Source organism: Anopheles funestus, chromosome 3RL, assembly GCF_943734845.2.
Source record: "Anopheles funestus chromosome 3RL, idAnoFuneDA-416_04, whole genome shotgun sequence".
NCBI classification, from domain to species: Eukaryota; Metazoa; Arthropoda; class Insecta; order Diptera; family Culicidae; genus Anopheles; species Anopheles funestus.
In genome coordinates this window covers 8222106-8239932 of record NC_064599.1, presented here as the reverse complement: position 1 = coordinate 8239932, position 17827 = coordinate 8222106, and the positions used below count along the sequence as shown (strand labels likewise).

Below are 17827 nucleotides of genomic sequence, written 5' to 3'. Positions count from 1 at the left end.
AAAAATTTAAATTGATTTATTTTAATGCCAATCGGTTGAAATAAGTTTCTTTTCACTCAAATAATGTTTTAAATAAAAAAAGAATGAAAAATTTAAGAAAATTAAAAAAATTCTAAAAATTTGAAAATTTCATAAGGCTCATTTTTGCCCCAAGTTTCGCCTATAACTTGGTCGGTATCCAACGGATCGCCAATCTTTAACTTGTGGTCGATAGATGGCATCAATGGCTACATTTTCTTCTTGGACGGCCATGCCGTCAGATGTCTGTGTCGGAAGTTATTCGCGGATGCAAGTTCCATACCCTGTTTGAGAAAATGTTAAATTTTCCGCATTTTTGCACCAAGTTTCGCCTATAACTTGGTCGGTATCCAACGGATCGCCAATCTTTAACTTGTGGTCGATAGATGGCACCAATGGCTACATTTTCTTCTTGGACGGCCATGCCCTAAAATGTCTGTGTCGGAAGTTATTCGCGGATGCAAGTTCCATACCCTGTTTGAGAAAATGTTAACTTTTCCTCATTTTTTCCTCATTTATAAGTTGATGTATTTTACTGCAAATTTGTTACAATAAGTTTCTTTTCACTCAAATAACGCTTTAAAATAAAGAAAGAATAAAAAATAACAAAAAAAATTCAAAACAATTTTCAACTCGAAAATTTCATAAGGCTTACCCCTTATGATTTTTTTGGGAAATTTTGCAAAAAAATTTAAATTGATTTATTTTAATGCCAATCGGTTGAAATAAGTTTCTTTTCACTCAAATAATGTTTTAAATAAAAAAAGAATAAAAAATTTAAGAAAATTAAAAAAATTCTAAAAATTTGAAAATTTCATAAGGTTCATTTTTGCACCAAGTTTTGGCTGTAACTCGGTCGGTATCCAACGGATCGCCAATCTTTAACTTGTGGTCGATAGATGGCATCAATGGCTACATTTTCTTCTTGGACGGCCATGCCCTCAGATGTCTGTGTCGGAAGTTATTCGAGGATGCAAGTTCCATACCCTGTTTGAGAAAATGTTAAATTTTCCTCATTTTTGCACCAAGTTTCGCCTATAACTTGGTCGGTATCCAACGGATCGCCAATCTTTAACTTGTGGTCGATAGATGGCTTCAATGGCTACATTTTCTTCTTGGACGGCCATGCCCTAAGATGTCTGTGTCGGAAGTTATTCGCGGATGCAAGTTCCATACCCTGTTTGAGAAAATGTTAAATTTTCCTCATTTTTTTTCCTCATTTATAAGTTGATGTATTTTACTGCAAATTTGTTACAATAAGTTTCTTTTCACTCAAATAATGCTTTAAAATAAAGAAAGAATAAAAAATAACAAAAAAATTTCAAAACAATTTTCAACTCGAAAATTTCATAAGGCTTACCCCTTATGATTTTTTTGGGAAATTTTGCAAAAAAATTGAAATTGATTTATTTTAATGCCAATCGGTTGAAATAAGTTTCTTTTCACTCAAATAATGTTTTAAATAAAAAAAGAATAAAAAATTTAAGAAAATTAAAAAAATTCTAAAAATTTGAAAATTTCATAAGGCTCATTTTTGCACCAAGTTTTGGCTGTAACTCGGTCGGTATCAAACGGATCGCCAATCTTTAACTTGTGGTCGATAGATGGCATCAATGGCTACATTTTCTTTTTGGACGGCCATGCCCTCAGATGTCTGTGTCGGAAGTTATTCGAGGATGCAAGTTCCATACCCTGTTTGAGAAAATGTTAAATTTTCCTCATTTTTGCACCAAGTTTCGCCTATAACTTGATCGGTATCCAACGGATCGCCAATCTTTAACTTGTGGTCGATAGATGGCATCAATGGCTACATTCTCTTCTTGGACGGCCATGCCCTAAGATGTCTGTGTCGGAAGTTATTCGCGGATGCAAGTTCCATACCCTGTTTGAGAAAATGTTAAATTTTTCTCATTTTTGCACCAACTTTTGCCTATAACTCGGTCGGTATCCAACGGATCGCCAATCTTTAACCTGTGGTCGATAGATGGCTTCAATGGCTACATTTTCTTCTTGGACGGCCATGCCCTAAGATGTCTGTGTCGGAAGTTATTCGAGGATGCAAGTTCCATACCCTGTTTGAGAAAATGTTAAATTTTCCTCATTTTTGCACCAAGTTTCGCCTATAACTTGGTCGGTATCCAACGGATCGCCAATCTTTAACTTGTGGTCGATAGATGGCATCAATGGCTACATTTTCTTTTTGGACGGCCATGCCCTCAGATGTCTGTGTCGGAAGTTATTCGCGGATGCAAGTTCCATACCCTGTTTGAGAAAATGTTAAATTTTTCTCATTTTTGCACCAACTTTTGCCTATAACTCGGTCGGTATCCAACGGATCGCCAATCTTTAACCTGTGGTCGATAGATGGCTTCAATGGCTACATTTTCTTCTTGGACGGCCATGCCCTAAGATGTCTGTGTCGGAAGTTATTCGAGGATGCAAGTTCCATACCCTGTTTGAGAAAATGTTAAATTTTCCTCATTTTTGCACCAAGTTTCGCCTATAACTTGGTCGGTATCCAACGGATCGCCAATCTTTAACTTGTGGTCGATAGATGGCATCAATGGCTACATTTTCTTTTTGGACGGCCATGCCCTCAGATGTCTGTGTCGGAAGTTATTCGAGGATGCAAGTTCCATACCCTGTTTGAGAAAATGTTAAATTTTCCGCATTTTTGCACCAAGTTTCGCCTATAACTTGGTCGGTATCCAACGGATCGCCAATCTTTAACTTGTGGTCGATAGATGGCATCAATGGCTACATTTTCTTCTTGGACAGCCATGCCCTCAGATGTCTGTGCCAGAAGTTATTCGAGGAACCAAGTTCCTTACCCTATTTGAGAAAATGTTAAATTTTCCTCATTTTTGCACCAAGTTTTGCCTATAACTCGGTCGGTATCCAACGGATCGCCAATCTTTAACTTGTGGTCGATAGATGGCACCAATGGCTACATTTTCTTCTTGGACGGCCATGCCCTCAGATGTCTGTGTCGGAAGTTATTCGCGGATGCAAGTTCCATACCCTGTTTGAGAAAATGTTAAATTTTCCTCATTTTTTCCTCATTTATAAGTTGATGTATTATACTGCAAATTTGTTACAATAAGTTTCTTTTCACTCAAATAATACTTTAAATTAAAGAAAGAATAAAAACTAACAAAAAAATTTCAAAAAAATTTTCAACTCGAAAATTTCATAAGGCTTACCCCTTATGATTTTTTTGGGAAATTTTGCAAAAAAATTTAAATTGATTTATTTTAATGCCAATCGGTTGAAATAAGTTTCTTTTCACTCAAATAATGTTTTAAATAAAAAAAGAATAAAAAATTTAAGAAAATTAAAAAAATTCAAAAAATTTGAAAATTTCATAAGGCTCATTTTTGCACCAAGTTTCGCCTATAACTTGGTCGGTATCCAAGGGATCGCCAATCTTTAATTTGTGGTCGATAGATGGCATCAATGGCTACATTTTCTTCTTGAACGGCCATGCCCTAAGATGTCTGTGTCGGAAGTTATTCGAGGATGCAAGTTCCATACCCTGTTTGAGAAAATGTTAAATTTTCCTCATTTTTGCACCAAGTTTTGGCTATAACTCGGTCGGTCTCCAACGGATCGCCAATCTTTAACTTGTGGTCGATAGATGGCATCAATGGCTACATTTTCTTCTTGGACGGCCATGCCCTCAGATGTCTGTGTCGGAAGTTATTCGCGGATGCAAGTTCCATACCCTGTTTGAGAAAATGTTAAATTTTCCTCATTTTTGCACCAAGTTTCGCCTATAACTTGGTCGGTATCCAACGGATCGCCAATCTTTAACTTGTGGTCGATAGATGGCATCAATGGCTACATTTTCTTCTTGGACGGCCATGCCCTCAGATGTCTGTGTCGGAAGTTATTCGAGGATGCAAGTTCCATACCCTGTTTGAGAAAATGTTAAATTTTCCTCATTTTTTTCCTCATTTATAAGTTGATGTATTATACTGCAAATTTGTTACAATAAGTTTCTTTTCACTCAAATAATACTTTAAATTAAAGAAAGAATAAAAACTAACAAAAAAATTTCAAAAAAATTTTCAACTCGAAAATTTCATAAGGCTTACCCCTTATGATTTTTTTGGGAAATTTTGCAAAAAAATTTAAATTGATTTATTTTAATGCCAATCGGTTGAAATAAGTTTCTTTTCACTCAAATAATGTTTTAAATAAAAAAAGAATAAAAAATTTAAGAAAATTAAAAAAATTCAAAAAATTTGAAAATTTCATAAGGCTCATTTTTGCACCAAGTTTCGCCTATAACTTGGTCGGTCTCCAACGGATCGCCAATCTTTAATTTGTGGTCGATAGATGGCATCAATGGCTACATTTTCTTCTTGAACGGCCATGCCCTAAGATGTCTGTGTCGGAAGTTATTCGAGGATGCAAGTTCCATACCCTGTTTGAGAAAATGTTAAATTTTCCTCATTTTTGCACCAAGTTTTGGCTATAACTCGGTCGGTCTCCAACGGATCGCCAATCTTTAACTTGTGGTCGATATATGGCTTCAATGGCTACATTTTCTTCTTGGACGGCCATGTCCTCAGATGTCTGTGTCGGAAGTTATTCGAGGATGCAAGTTCCATACCCTGTTTAAGAAAATGTTAAATTTTCCTCATTTTTGCACCAAGTATCGCCTATAACTTGGTCGGTATCCAACGGATCGCCAATCTTTAACTTGTGGTCGATAGATGGCATCAATGGCTACATTTTCTTCTTGGACGGCCATGCCCTCAGATGTCTGTGTCGGAAGTTATTCGCGGATGCAAGTTCCATACCCTGTTTGAGAAAATGTTAAATTTTCCTCATTTTTTCCTCATTTATAAGTTGATGTATTTTACTGCAAATTTGTTACAATAAGTTTCTTTTCACTCAAATAATGCTTTAAAATAAAGAAAGAATAAAAAATAACAAAAAAATTTCAAAACAATTTTCAACTCGAAAATTTCATAAGGCTTACCCCTTACGATTTTTTTGTGAAATTTTGCAAAAAAATTGAAATTGATTTATTTTAATGCCAATCGGTTGAAATAAGTTTCTTTTCACTCAAATATTGTTTTAAATAAAAAAAAGAATAAAAAATTTAAGAAAATTAAAAAAAATTCTAAAAATTTGAAAATTTCATAAGGCTCATTTTTGCACCAAGTTTCGCCTATAACTTGGTCGGTATCCAAGGGATCGCCAATCTTTAATTTGTGTTCAATAGATGGCATCAATGGCTACATTTTCTTCTTGAACGGCCATGCCCTCAGATGTCTGTGTCGGAAGTTATTCGAGGATGCAAGTTCCATACCCTGTTTGAGAAAATATTAAATTTTCCTCATTTTTGCACCAAGTTTCGCCTATAACTTGGTCGGTATCCAACGGATCGCCAATCTTTAACTTGTGGTCGATAGATGGCTTCAATGGCTACATTTTCTTCTTGGACGGCCATGCCCTAAGATGTCTGTGTCGGAAGTTATTCGAGGATGCAAGTTCCATACCCTGTTTGAGAAAATGTTAAATTTTCCTCATTTTTGCACCAAGTTTCGCCTATAACTTGGTCGGTATCCAACGGATCGCCAATCTTTAACTTGTGGTCGATAGATGGCTTCAATGGCTACATTTTCTTCTTGGACGGCCATGCCCTCAGATGTCTGTGTCGGAAGTTATTCGCGGATGTAAGTTCCATACCCTGTTTGGGAAAATGTTAAATTTTCCTCATTTTTTTCCTCATTTATAAGTTGATGTATTTTACTGCAAATTTGTTACAATAAGTTTCATTTCACTCAAATAATGCTTTAAAATAAAGAAAAAGTAAAAAATAACAAAAAAATTTCAAAAAAAATTTCAACTCGAAAATTTCATAAGGCTTACCCCTTATGATTTTTTTGGGAAATTTTGCAAAAAAAATTAAATTGATTTATTTTAATGCCAATCGGTTGAAATAAGTTTCTTTTCACTCAAATAATGTTTTAAATAAAAAAAAAGAATAAAAAATTTAAGAAAATTAAAAAAAAATTAAAAATAAAAAATTTCATAAGGCTCATTTTTGCACCAAGTTTCGTCTATAACTTGGTCGGTATCCAACGGATCGCCAATCTTTAACTTGTGGTCGATAGATGGCTTCAATGGCTACATTTTCTTCTTGGACGGCCATGCCCTCAGATGTCTGTACCAGAAGTTATTCGAGGAACCAAGTTCCATACCCTGTTTGAGAAAATGTAAAATTTTCCACATTTTTGCACCAAGTTTTTCCTATAACTCGGTCGGTATCCAACGGATCGCCAATCTTTAACTTGTGGTCGATAGATGGCACCAATGGCTACATTTTCTTCTTGGACTCCCATGCTCTCAGATGTCTGTGTCAGAAGTTATTCGAGGAACCATGTTCCATACCCTGTTTGAGAAAATGTTAAATTTTCCACATTTTTGCACCAAGTTTCGCCTATAACTTGGTCGGTATCCAAGGGATCGCCAATCTTTAATTTGTGGTCGATAGATGGCATCAATGGCTACATTTTCTTCTTGGACGGCCATGCCCTCAGATGTCTGTGTCGGAAGTTATTCGCGGATGCAAATTCCATACCCTGTTTGAGAAAATGTTAAATTTTCCTCATTTTTTCCTCATTTATAAGTTGATGTATTTTACTGCAAATTTGTTACAATAAGTTTCATTTCACTCAAATAATGCTTTAAAATAAAGAAAGAATAAAAAATAACAAAAAAATTTCAAAACAATTTTCAACTCGAAAATTTCATAAGGCTTACCCCTTATGATTTTTTTGGGAAATTTTGCAAAAAAATTTAAATTGATTTATTTTAATGCCAATCGGTTGAAATAAGTTTCTTTTCACTCAAATAATGTTTTAAATAAAAAAAGAATAAAAAATTTAAGAAAATTAAAAAAATTCAAAAAATTTGAAAATTTCATAAGGCTCATTTTTGCCCCAAGTTTCGCCTATAACTTGGTCGGTATCCAACGGATCGCCAATCTTTAACTTGTGGTCGATAGATGGCTTCAATGGCTACATTTTCTTCTTGGACGGCCATGCCCTAAGATGTCTGTGTCGGAAGTTATTCGAGGATGCAAGTTCCATACCCTGTTTGAGAAAATGTTAAATTTTCCTCATTTTTGCACCAAGTTTCGCCTATAACTCGGTCGGTATCCAACGGATCGCCAATCTTTAACTTGTGGTCAATAGATGGCTTCAATGGCTACATTTTCTTCTTGGACGGCCATGCCCTCAGATGTCTGTGTCGGAAGTTATTCGAGGATGCAAGTTCCATACCCTGTTTGAGAAAATGTTAAATTTTCCTCATTTTTGCACCAAGTTTCGCCTATAACTTGGTCGGTATCCAACGGATCGCCAATCTTTAACTTGTGGTCGATAGATGGCTTCAATGGCTACATTTTCTTCTTGGACGGCCATGCCCTCAGATGTCTGTGTCGGAAGTTATTCGAGGATGCAAGTTCCATACCCTGTTTGTGAAAATGTTAAATTTTCCTCATTTTTGCACCAAGTTTCGCCTATAACTTGGTCGGTATCCAACGGATCGCCAATCTTTAACTTGTGGTCGATAGATGGCTTCAATGGCTACATTTTCTTCTTGGACGGCCATGCCCTCAGATGTCTGTGTCGGAAGTTATTCGCGGATGCAAGTTCCATACCCTGTTTGAGAAAATGTTAAATTTTCCTCATTTTTTTCCTCATTTATAAGTTGATGTATTTTACTGCAAATTTGTTACAATAAGTTTCTTTTCACTCAAATAATGCTTTAAATTAAAGAAAGAATAAAAACTAACAAAAAAATTTCAAAAAAATTTTCAACTCGAAAATTTCATAAGGCTTACCCCTTATGATTTTTTTGGGAAATTTTGCAAAAAAATTTAAATTGATTTATTTTAATGCCAATCGGTTGAAATAAGTTTCTTTTCACTCAAATAATGTTTTAAATAAAAAAAGAATAAAAAATTTAAGAAAATTAAAAAAATTCAAAAAATTTGAAAATTTCATAAGGCTCATTTTTGCACCAAGTTTCGCCTATAACTTGGTCGGTATCCAAGGGATCGCCAATCTTTAATTTGTGGTCGATAGATGGCATCAATGGCTACATTTTCTTCTTGAACGGCCATGCCCTAAGATGTCTGTGTCGGAAGTTATTCGAGGATGCAAGTTCCATACCCTGTTTGAGAAAATGTTAAATTTTCCTCATTTTTGCACCAAGTTTTGGCTATAACTCGGTCGGTCTCCAACGGATCGCCAATCTTTAACTTGTGGTCGATATATGGCTTCAATGGCTACATTTTCTTCTTGGACGGCCATGTCCTCAGATGTCTGTGTCGGAAGTTATTCGAGGATGCAAGTTCCATACCCTGTTTAAGAAAATGTTAAATTTTCCTCATTTTTGCACCAAGTATCGCCTATAACTTGGTCGGTATCCAACGGATCGCCAATCTTTAACTTGTGGTCGATAGATGGCATCAATGGCTACATTTTCTTCTTGGACGGCCATGCCCTCAGATGTCTGTGTCGGAAGTTATTCGCGGATGCAAGTTCCATACCCTGTTTGAGAAAATGTTAAATTTTCCTCATTTTTTCCTCATTTATAAGTTGATGTATTTTACTGCAAATTTGTTACAATAAGTTTCTTTTCACTCAAATAATGCTTTAAAATAAAGAAAGAATAAAAAATAACAAAAAAATTTCAAAACAATTTTCAACTCGAAAATTTCATAAGGCTTACCCCTTACGATTTTTTTGTGAAATTTTGCAAAAAAATTGAAATTGATTTATTTTAATGCCAATCGGTTGAAATAAGTTTCTTTTCACTCAAATATTGTTTTAAATAAAAAAAAGAATAAAAAATTTAAAAAAATTAAAAAAAATTCTAAAAATTTGAAAATTTCATAAGGCTCATTTTTGCACCAAGTTTCGCCTATAACTTGGTCGGTATCCAAGGGATCGCCAATCTTTAATTTGTGTTCAATAGATGGCATCAATGGCTACATTTTCTTCTTGAACGGCCATGCCCTCAGATGTCTGTGTCGGAAGTTATTCGAGGATGCAAGTTCCATACCCTGTTTGAGAAAATATTAAATTTTCCTCATTTTTGCACCAAGTTTCGCCTATAACTTGGTCGGTATCCAACGGATCGCCAATCTTTAACTTGTGGTCGATAGATGGCTTCAATGGCTACATTTTCTTCTTGGACGGCCATGCCCTAAGATGTCTGTGTCGGAAGTTATTCGAGGATGCAAGTTCCATACCCTGTTTGAGAAAATGTTAAATTTTCCTCATTTTTGCACCAAGTTTCGCCTATAACTTGGTCGGTATCCAACGGATCGCCAATCTTTAACTTGTGGTCGATAGATGGCTTTAATGGTTACATTTTCTTCTTGGACGGCCATGCCCTAAGATGTCTGTGTCGGAAGTTATTCGAGGATGCAAGTTCCATACCCTGTTTGAGAAAATGTTAAATTTTCCTCATTTTTGCACCAAGTTTCGCCTATAACTTGGTCGGTATCCAACGGATCGCCAATCTTTAACTTGTGGTCGATAGATGGCTTCAATGGCTACATTTTCTTCTTGGACGGCCATGCCCTCAGATGTCTGTGTCGGAAGTTATTCGCGGATGTAAGTTCCATACCCTGTTTGGGAAAATGTTAAATTTTCCTCATTTTTTTCCTCATTTATAAGTTGATGTATTTTACTGCAAATTTGTTACAATAAGTTTCATTTCACTCAAATAATGCTTTAAAATAAAGAAAGAGTAAAAAATAACAAAAAAATTTCAAAAAAAATTTCAACTCGAAAATTTCATAAGGCTTACCCCTTATGATTTTTTTGGGAAATTTTGCAAAAAAAATTAAATTGATTTATTTTAATGCCAATCGGTTGAAATAAGTTTCTTTTCACTCAAATAATGTTTTAAATAAAAAAAAAGAATAAAAAATTTAAGAAAATTAAAAAAAAATTAAAAATAAAAAATTTCATAAGGCTCATTTTTGCACCAAGTTTCGTCTATAACTTGGTCGGTATCCAACGGATCGCCAATCTTTAACTTGTGGTCGATAGATGGCTTCAATGGCTACATTTTCTTCTTGGACGGCCATGCCCTCAGATGTCTGTACCAGAAGTTATTCGAGGAACCAAGTTCCATACCCTGTTTGAGAAAATGTAAAATTTTCCACATTTTTGCACCAAGTTTTTCCTATAACTCGGTCGGTATCCAACGGATCGCCAATCTTTAACTTGTGGTCGATAGATGGCACCAATGGCTACATTTTCTTCTTGGACTCCCATGCTCTCAGATGTCTGTGTCAGAAGTTATTCGAGGAACCATGTTCCATACCCTGTTTGAGAAAATGTTAAATTTTCCACATTTTTGCACCAAGTTTCGCCTATAACTTGGTCGGTATCCAACGGATCGCCAATCTTTAATTTGTGGTCGATAGATGGCATCAATGGCTACATTTTCTTCTTGAACGGCCATGCCCTAAGATGTCTGTGTCGGAAGTTATTCGAGGATGCAAGTTCCATACCCTGTTTGAGAAAATGTTAAATTTTCCTCATTTTTGCACCAAGTTTTGGCTATAACTCGGTCGGTCTCCAACGGATCGCCAATCTTTAACTTGTGGTCGATATATGGCTTCAATGGCTACATTTTCTTCTTGGACGGCCATGTCCTCAGATGTCTGTGTCGGAAGTTATTCGAGGATGCAAGTTCCATACCCTGTTTAAGAAAATGTTAAATTTTCCTCATTTTTGCACCAAGTATCGCCTATAACTTGGTCGGTATCCAACGGATCGCCAATCTTTAACTTGTGGTCGATAGATGGCATCAATGGCTACATTTTCTTCTTGGACGGCCATGCCCTCAGATGTCTGTGTCGGAAGTTATTCGCGGATGCAAGTTCCATACCCTGTTTGAGAAAATGTTAAATTTTCCTCATTTTTTCCTCATTTATAAGTTGATGTATTTTACTGCAAATTTGTTACAATAAGTTTCATTTCACTCAAATAATGCTTTAAAATAAAGAAAGAATAAAAAATAACAAAAAAATTTCAAAACAATTTTCAACTCGAAAATTTCATAAGGCTTACCCCTTATGATTTTTTTGGGAAATTTTGCAAAAAAATTTAAATTGATTTATTTTAATGCCAATCGGTTGAAATAAGTTTCTTTTCACTCAAATAATGTTTTAAATAAAAAAAGAATAAAAAATTTAAGAAAATTAAAAAAATTCAAAAAATTTGAAAATTTCATAAGGCTCATTTTTGCCCCAAGTTTCGCCTATAACTTGGTCGGTATCCAACGGATCGCCAATCTTTAACTTGTGGTCGATAGATGGCTTCAATGGCTACATTTTCTTCTTGGACGGCCATGCCCTAAGATGTCTGTGTCGGAAGTTATTCGAGGATGCAAGTTCCATACCCTGTTTGAGAAAATGTTAAATTTTCCTCATTTTTGCACCAAGTTTCGCCTATAACTCGGTCGGTATCCAACGGATCGCCAATCTTTAACTTGTGGTCAATAGATGGCTTCAATGGCTACATTTTCTTCTTGGACGGCCATGCCCTCAGATGTCTGTGTCGGAAGTTATTCGAGGATGCAAGTTCCATACCCTGTTTGAGAAAATGTTAAATTTTCCTCATTTTTGCACCAAGTTTCGCCTATAACTTGGTCGGTATCCAACGGATCGCCAATCTTTAACTTGTGGTCGATAGATGGCTTCAATGGCTACATTTTCTTCTTGGACGGCCATGCCCTCAGATGTCTGTGTCGGAAGTTATTCGAGGATGCAAGTTCCATACCCTGTTTGTGAAAATGTTAAATTTTCCTCATTTTTGCACCAAGTTTCGCCTATAACTTGGTCGGTATCCAACGGATCGCCAATCTTTAACTTGTGGTCGATAGATGGCTTCAATGGCTACATTTTCTTCTTGGACGGCCATGCCCTCAGATGTCTGTGTCGGAAGTTATTCGCGGATGCAAGTTCCATACCCTGTTTGAGAAAATGTTAAATTTTCCTCATTTTTTTCCTCATTTATAAGTTGATGTATTTTACTGCAAATTTGTTACAATAAGTTTCTTTTCACTCAAATAATACTTTAAATTAAAGAAAGAATAAAAACTAACAAAAAAATTTCAAAAAAATTTTCAACTCGAAAATTTCATAAGGCTTACCCCTTATGATTTTTTTGGGAAATTTTGCAAAAAAATTTAAATTGATTTATTTTAATGCCAATCGGTTGAAATAAGTTTCTTTTCACTCAAATAATGTTTTAAATAAAAAAAGAATAAAAAATTTAAGAAAATTAAAAAAATTCAAAAAATTTGAAAATTTCATAAGGCTCATTTTTGCCCCAAGTTTCGCCTATAACTTGGTCGGTATCCAACGGATCGCCAATCTTTAACTTGTGGTCGATATATGGCTTCAATGGCTACATTTTCTTCTTGGACGGCCATGCCCTAAGATGTCTGTGTCGGAAGTTATTCGAGGATGCAAGTTCCATACCCTGTTTGAGAAAATGTTAAATTTTCCTCATTTTTGCACCAAGTTTCGCCTATAACTTGGTCGGTATCCAACGGATCGCCAATCTTTAACTTGTGGTCGATAGATGGCTTCAATGGCTACATTTTCTTCTTGGACGGCCATGCCCTCAGATGTCTGTGTCGGAAGTTATTCGAGGATGCAAGTTCCATACCCTGTTTGAGAAAATGTTAAATTTTCCTCATTTTTGCACCAAGTTTCGCCTATAACTTGGTCGGTATCCAACGGATCGCCAATCTTTAACTTGTGGTCGATAGATGGCTTCAATGGCTACATTTTCTTCTTGGACGGCCATGCCCTCAGATGTCTGTGTCGGAAGTTATTCGAGGATGCAAGTTCCATACCCTGTTTGAGAAAATGTTAAATTTTCCTCATTTTTGCACCAAGTTTCGCCTATAACTTGGTCGGTATCCAACGGATCGCCAATCTTTAACTTGTGGTCGATAGATGGCATCAATGGCTACATTTTCTTCTTGGACGGCCATGCCCTCAGATGTCTGTGTCGGAAGTTATTCGAGGATGCAAGTTCCATACCCTGTTTGAGAAAATGTTAAATTTTCCTCATTTTTGCACCAAGTTTCGCCTATAACTTGGTCGGTATCCAAGGGATCGCCAATCTTTAATTTGTGTTCAATAGATGGCATCAATGGCTACATTTTCTTCTTGAACGGCCATGCCCTCAGATGTCTGTGTCGGAAGTTATTCGAGGATGCAAGTTCCATACCCTGTTTGAGAAAATATTAAATTTTCCTCATTTTTGCACCAAGTTTCGCCTATAACTTGGTCGGTATCCAACGGATCGCCAATCTTTAACTTGTGGTCGATAGAAGGCTTCAATGGCTACATTTTCTTCTTGGACGGCCATGCCCTAAGATGTCTGTGTCGGAAGTTATTCGAGGATGCAAGTTCCATACCCTGTTTGAGAAAATGTTAAATTTTCCTCATTTTTGCACCAAGTTTCGCCTATAACTTGGTCGGTATCCAACGGATCGCCAATCTTTAACTTGTGGTCGATAGATGGCTTTAATGGTTACATTTTCTTCTTGGACGGCCATGCCCTAAGATGTCTGTGTCGGAAGTTATTCGAGGATGCAAGTTCCATACCCTGTTTGAGAAAATGTTAAATTTTCCTCATTTTTGCACCAAGTTTCGCCTATAACTTGGTCGGTATCCAACGGATCGCCAATCTTTAACTTGTGGTCGATAGATGGCTTCAATGGCTACATTTTCTTCTTGGACGGCCATGCCCTCAGATGTCTGTGTCGGAAGTTATTCGCGGATGTAAGTTCCATACCCTGTTTGGGAAAATGTTAAATTTTCCTCATTTTTTTCCTCATTTATAAGTTGATGTATTTTACTGCAAATTTGTTACAATAAGTTTCATTTCACTCAAATAATGCTTTAAAATAAAGAAAGAGTAAAAAATAACAAAAAAATTTCAAAAAAAATTTCAACTCGAAAATTTCATAAGGCTTACCCCTTATGATTTTTTTGGGAAATTTTGCAAAAAAAATTAAATTGATTTATTTTAATGCCAATCGGTTGAAATAAGTTTCTTTTCACTCAAATAATGTTTTAAATAAAAAAAAAGAATAAAAAATTTAAGAAAATTAAAAAAAAATTAAAAATAGAAAATTTCATAAGGCTCATTTTTGCACCAAGTTTCGTCTATAACTTGGTCGGTATCCAACGGATCGCCAATCTTTAACTTGTGGTCGATAGATGGCTTCAATGGCTACATTTTCTTCTTGGACGGCCATGCCCTCAGATGTCTGTACCAGAAGTTATTCGAGGAACCAAGTTCCATACCCTGTTTGAGAAAATGTAAAATTTTCCACATTTTTGCACCAAGTTTTTCCTATAACTCGGTCGGTATCCAACGGATCGCCAATCTTTAACTTGTGGTCGATAGATGGCACCAATGGCTACATTTTCTTCTTGGACTCCCATGCTCTCAGATGTCTGTGTCAGAAGTTATTCGAGGAACCATGTTCCATACCCTGTTTGAGAAAATGTTAAATTTTCCACATTTTTGCGGCAAGTTTTGGCTATAACTCGGTCGGTATCCAACGGATCGCCAATCTTTAACTTGTGGTCGATAGATGGCTTCAATGGCTACATTTTCTTCTTGGACGGCCATGCTCTCAGATGTCTGTGTCGGAAGTTATTTCAGGATGCAAGTTCCATACCCTGTTTGAGAAAATGTTAAATTTTCTCATTTTTGTACCAACTTCTGCCTATAACTCGGTCGATATCCAACGGATCGCCAATCTTTAACTTGTGGTCGATAGATGGCACCAATGGCTACATTTTCTTCTTAGATGGCCATGCCCTCAGATGTCTGTGTCGGAAGTTATTCGAGGAACCAAGTTCCATACCCTGTTGGAGAAAATGTTAAATTTTCCTCATTTTTTTCCTCATTTATAAGTTGATGTATTTTACTGCAAATTTGTTACAATAAGTTTCTTTTCACTCAAATAATGCTTTAAAATAAAGAAAGAATAAAAAATTACAAAAAAATTTCAAAAAAAATTTCAACTCGAAAATTTCATAAGGCTTACCCCTTATGATTTTTTTGGGAAATTTTGCAAAAAAATTTAAATTGATTTATTTTAATGCCAATCGGTTGAAATAAGTTTCTTTTCACTCAAATAATGTTTTAAATAAAAAAAAATAAAAAATTCCAAAAATTTTAAAATTTCCTAAGGCTGTAGCATTAGCTTTTTTTTTAATTTTACAATATTTAATGACACTCAACCGATTTCATTTTTTAATTTGTATCTGTTTACCTTTTTATTGTTATGTTTACCTTGTTATGGTGTCAAGTCGCGCTTCAAATAGCGATTTTTCGCAAAAATACACGTATAGCGACTTTTCGCATTTTTTCGCAAACGCGACAATTGCTAAGCGTTTAGCGACGGGGTAAGCGTGTAGTGACGGAGTAAACAGTAGCAACGGAGTGCCAAACATTAAATTGTAGAAACAAATCGTGCAACATTGTGCCGTGTTTAGCGGCAATCGATCCTCTTCCGGAATGGCTGGTTTTAGATTAGAACGCTTTCCAAAAGTGTGTCACATATGTTTACAGTATCAAGCGGAGGTTCCCTTCATTTCTTTGAATACAATTGATCGCATCCATGGAGTGCGACTGATGAATGTTTTATACGACTTGATGTTTCCGATTTCACCGGTGAGTACCAAACCATTTTGCTTACCAAAAACGCAAATAAATGAGTTAATTTTTACTTCAGGAACTGCAACATCGTGCACCGTGTGGTATTTGTGAATCGTGCTACAAAGAACTGAACGAATTTCTTGCCTACCGTAAACGGTTGAAACTTATCGGGAAGTTTGTATTCAGCCTGGCGCTATTGCAAAATGGTCAAGCAAACCATCTGGAAGAGCTGTTGCGCGACCATCAGACGGAACTGTTGACGGTACTGCGTGAGCTTAAAATTACTGACAAACACGAGCTTATCGTTCAAGATGTATTGGATGAATTTAATCAATATTACATTGATAGCAATGTGGAACAAGAGTCAAAGCATGATGATACTTACATAGCGGAAGATAGCGAGAAATTCGTGGATGGAGAGTTTTTTGCCTGCAAAACGGATGAAACTATGGAAGAGTTGGAAGAAACTGGATATGAGGTTGAATCTAATTTCGAAGAGATTGATATGACTTCCGTGGAACAGAATGGCCGGAAAAAAGCTGCAATGAAATCGGCGTTACGCTGCAGTCGACAGAAGCGAACAATATGCCAGTGTCAACAATGCCCATTTACAACGTCCTGTTCTAAAACATTCGTGCAGCACAAGAAAACCCATCAGAAGTAATAGCAGCATGAACAAATATCGAATGGCATCTTACATTCTATTTACTGTATTAATTTAAGGGAGCAACGTAATGGTCACATCTGTAAGCGATGCAATGATAAGTTCGACACAAAACGCGATCTGATGCAGCACAAACGAGCCACACATCGGGACCACATGTGCGATACCTGTGGGTTGGCATTCGATACAAAGTTCGTACTGGAAAACCATCGCAAGCGGCATGAACCGGTGCGCCAGCACAAGTGTGACTATTGTCCGCTGGAGTATTATACGAAGGCGGAAAAGCTTCTGCACGTTCGACGGCTGCACCTGAACGCGTTCGAGGTAAGCTGCCCGGAATGTGCACTAATGTTCCGGACAAAACAGACGCTGGCCCAGCACATGAAGACGCACACGAATCAACGCACCCATACCTGCAACACCTGTGGCTTTAGCTTTAAGTCCCACACGCATTTGAATCGGCACACCAAGGAACTGCATCAGGGTGTGCAGTTTCCGTGCGAACATTGTGATACGACGTACCGGCGTAAGGATAAGCTTCGTATGCATGTGGAGAAGATGCATAATGTGAGTAAACTGTTTCATATCTATAGTGCCATTTATTTTATAGCCATTATTCCTACAGATTCAAACGTACTTTGTCTGTGATATATGTTTGCAATCGTACGATACGAATGAAAAATTGCATGAACACGGAGCACGCCATCAAAATCCAAACGAGCTACAGTGTGGAGTGTGTCTAGGGGCGTACGTAACGAGAGAGGAATTTAACAACCATCTATGCATTACCTATCGGTTAGTATCTGACTCCAGTTCGGCCGGTTTTGGCGAATAATTTATTATTGCACTCCAATTGCAGAGAAAACTACATTTGCTGTAATCGTGACTTCAAGTATCACTACTTTTACAACAAACACATGTTTCTGGTACATGGTGAGCAGACAAATGTGCGTGTGAAACCGGTCGATGGCGTACTGCTGGGCCAGTATCGGGCGAAGCGGGTAAATTTAACTATTTGGAGTGTTTTATAGTCACCATCTTCCTTACCTTCTTTATTTTGTGTTTTAGAAACAAGCGGAACGATGTCCAAAATGTGAACAACAGTTTGCAACACGCCAACAGAAAAAGAATCACATGAAAACGTGTGGTCTGGTGCAGTACAATGACACTCCGACGAATCATGTTACAGAACATGCAGAAGAGCTGTTTCTTACGATTAATGCAGATAGTAGTGTGTTGTGAATTCCCTTGTACCCCCAGGTCAACGAAATGAGCGTAGCCTTTATGCCGAAAGTATGCCGGCAAGAAGTATGAAAACCTTTTGTCCCTCAGTCCCTTTCTTTACAGCCGAAATAACCATTTGTCATCAAGCTTTACTAAAATAAGCATCCTGCACTGTTCG

At 36.6% G+C, this 17827-nt stretch overlaps 1 protein-coding gene across 1 annotated transcript; it reads left to right on the top strand.

Annotated features, from left to right (window-relative positions):
• The first annotated feature begins 15301 nt into the window (after positions 1-15301).
• LOC125770656 (zinc finger and BTB domain-containing protein 41-like) lies at positions 15302-17746 on the top strand. Its single transcript, XM_049440557.1, has 6 exons — positions 15302-15776; positions 15838-16421; positions 16485-16992; positions 17051-17220; positions 17285-17426; positions 17494-17746. Exons 1-6 carry the CDS (start codon positions 15621-15623, stop codon positions 17665-17667), a joined length of 1734 nt encoding a protein of 577 aa, XP_049296514.1. The 5' UTR covers positions 15302-15620; the 3' UTR covers positions 17668-17746.
• The last annotated feature ends 81 nt before the right edge of the window (positions 17747-17827 follow it).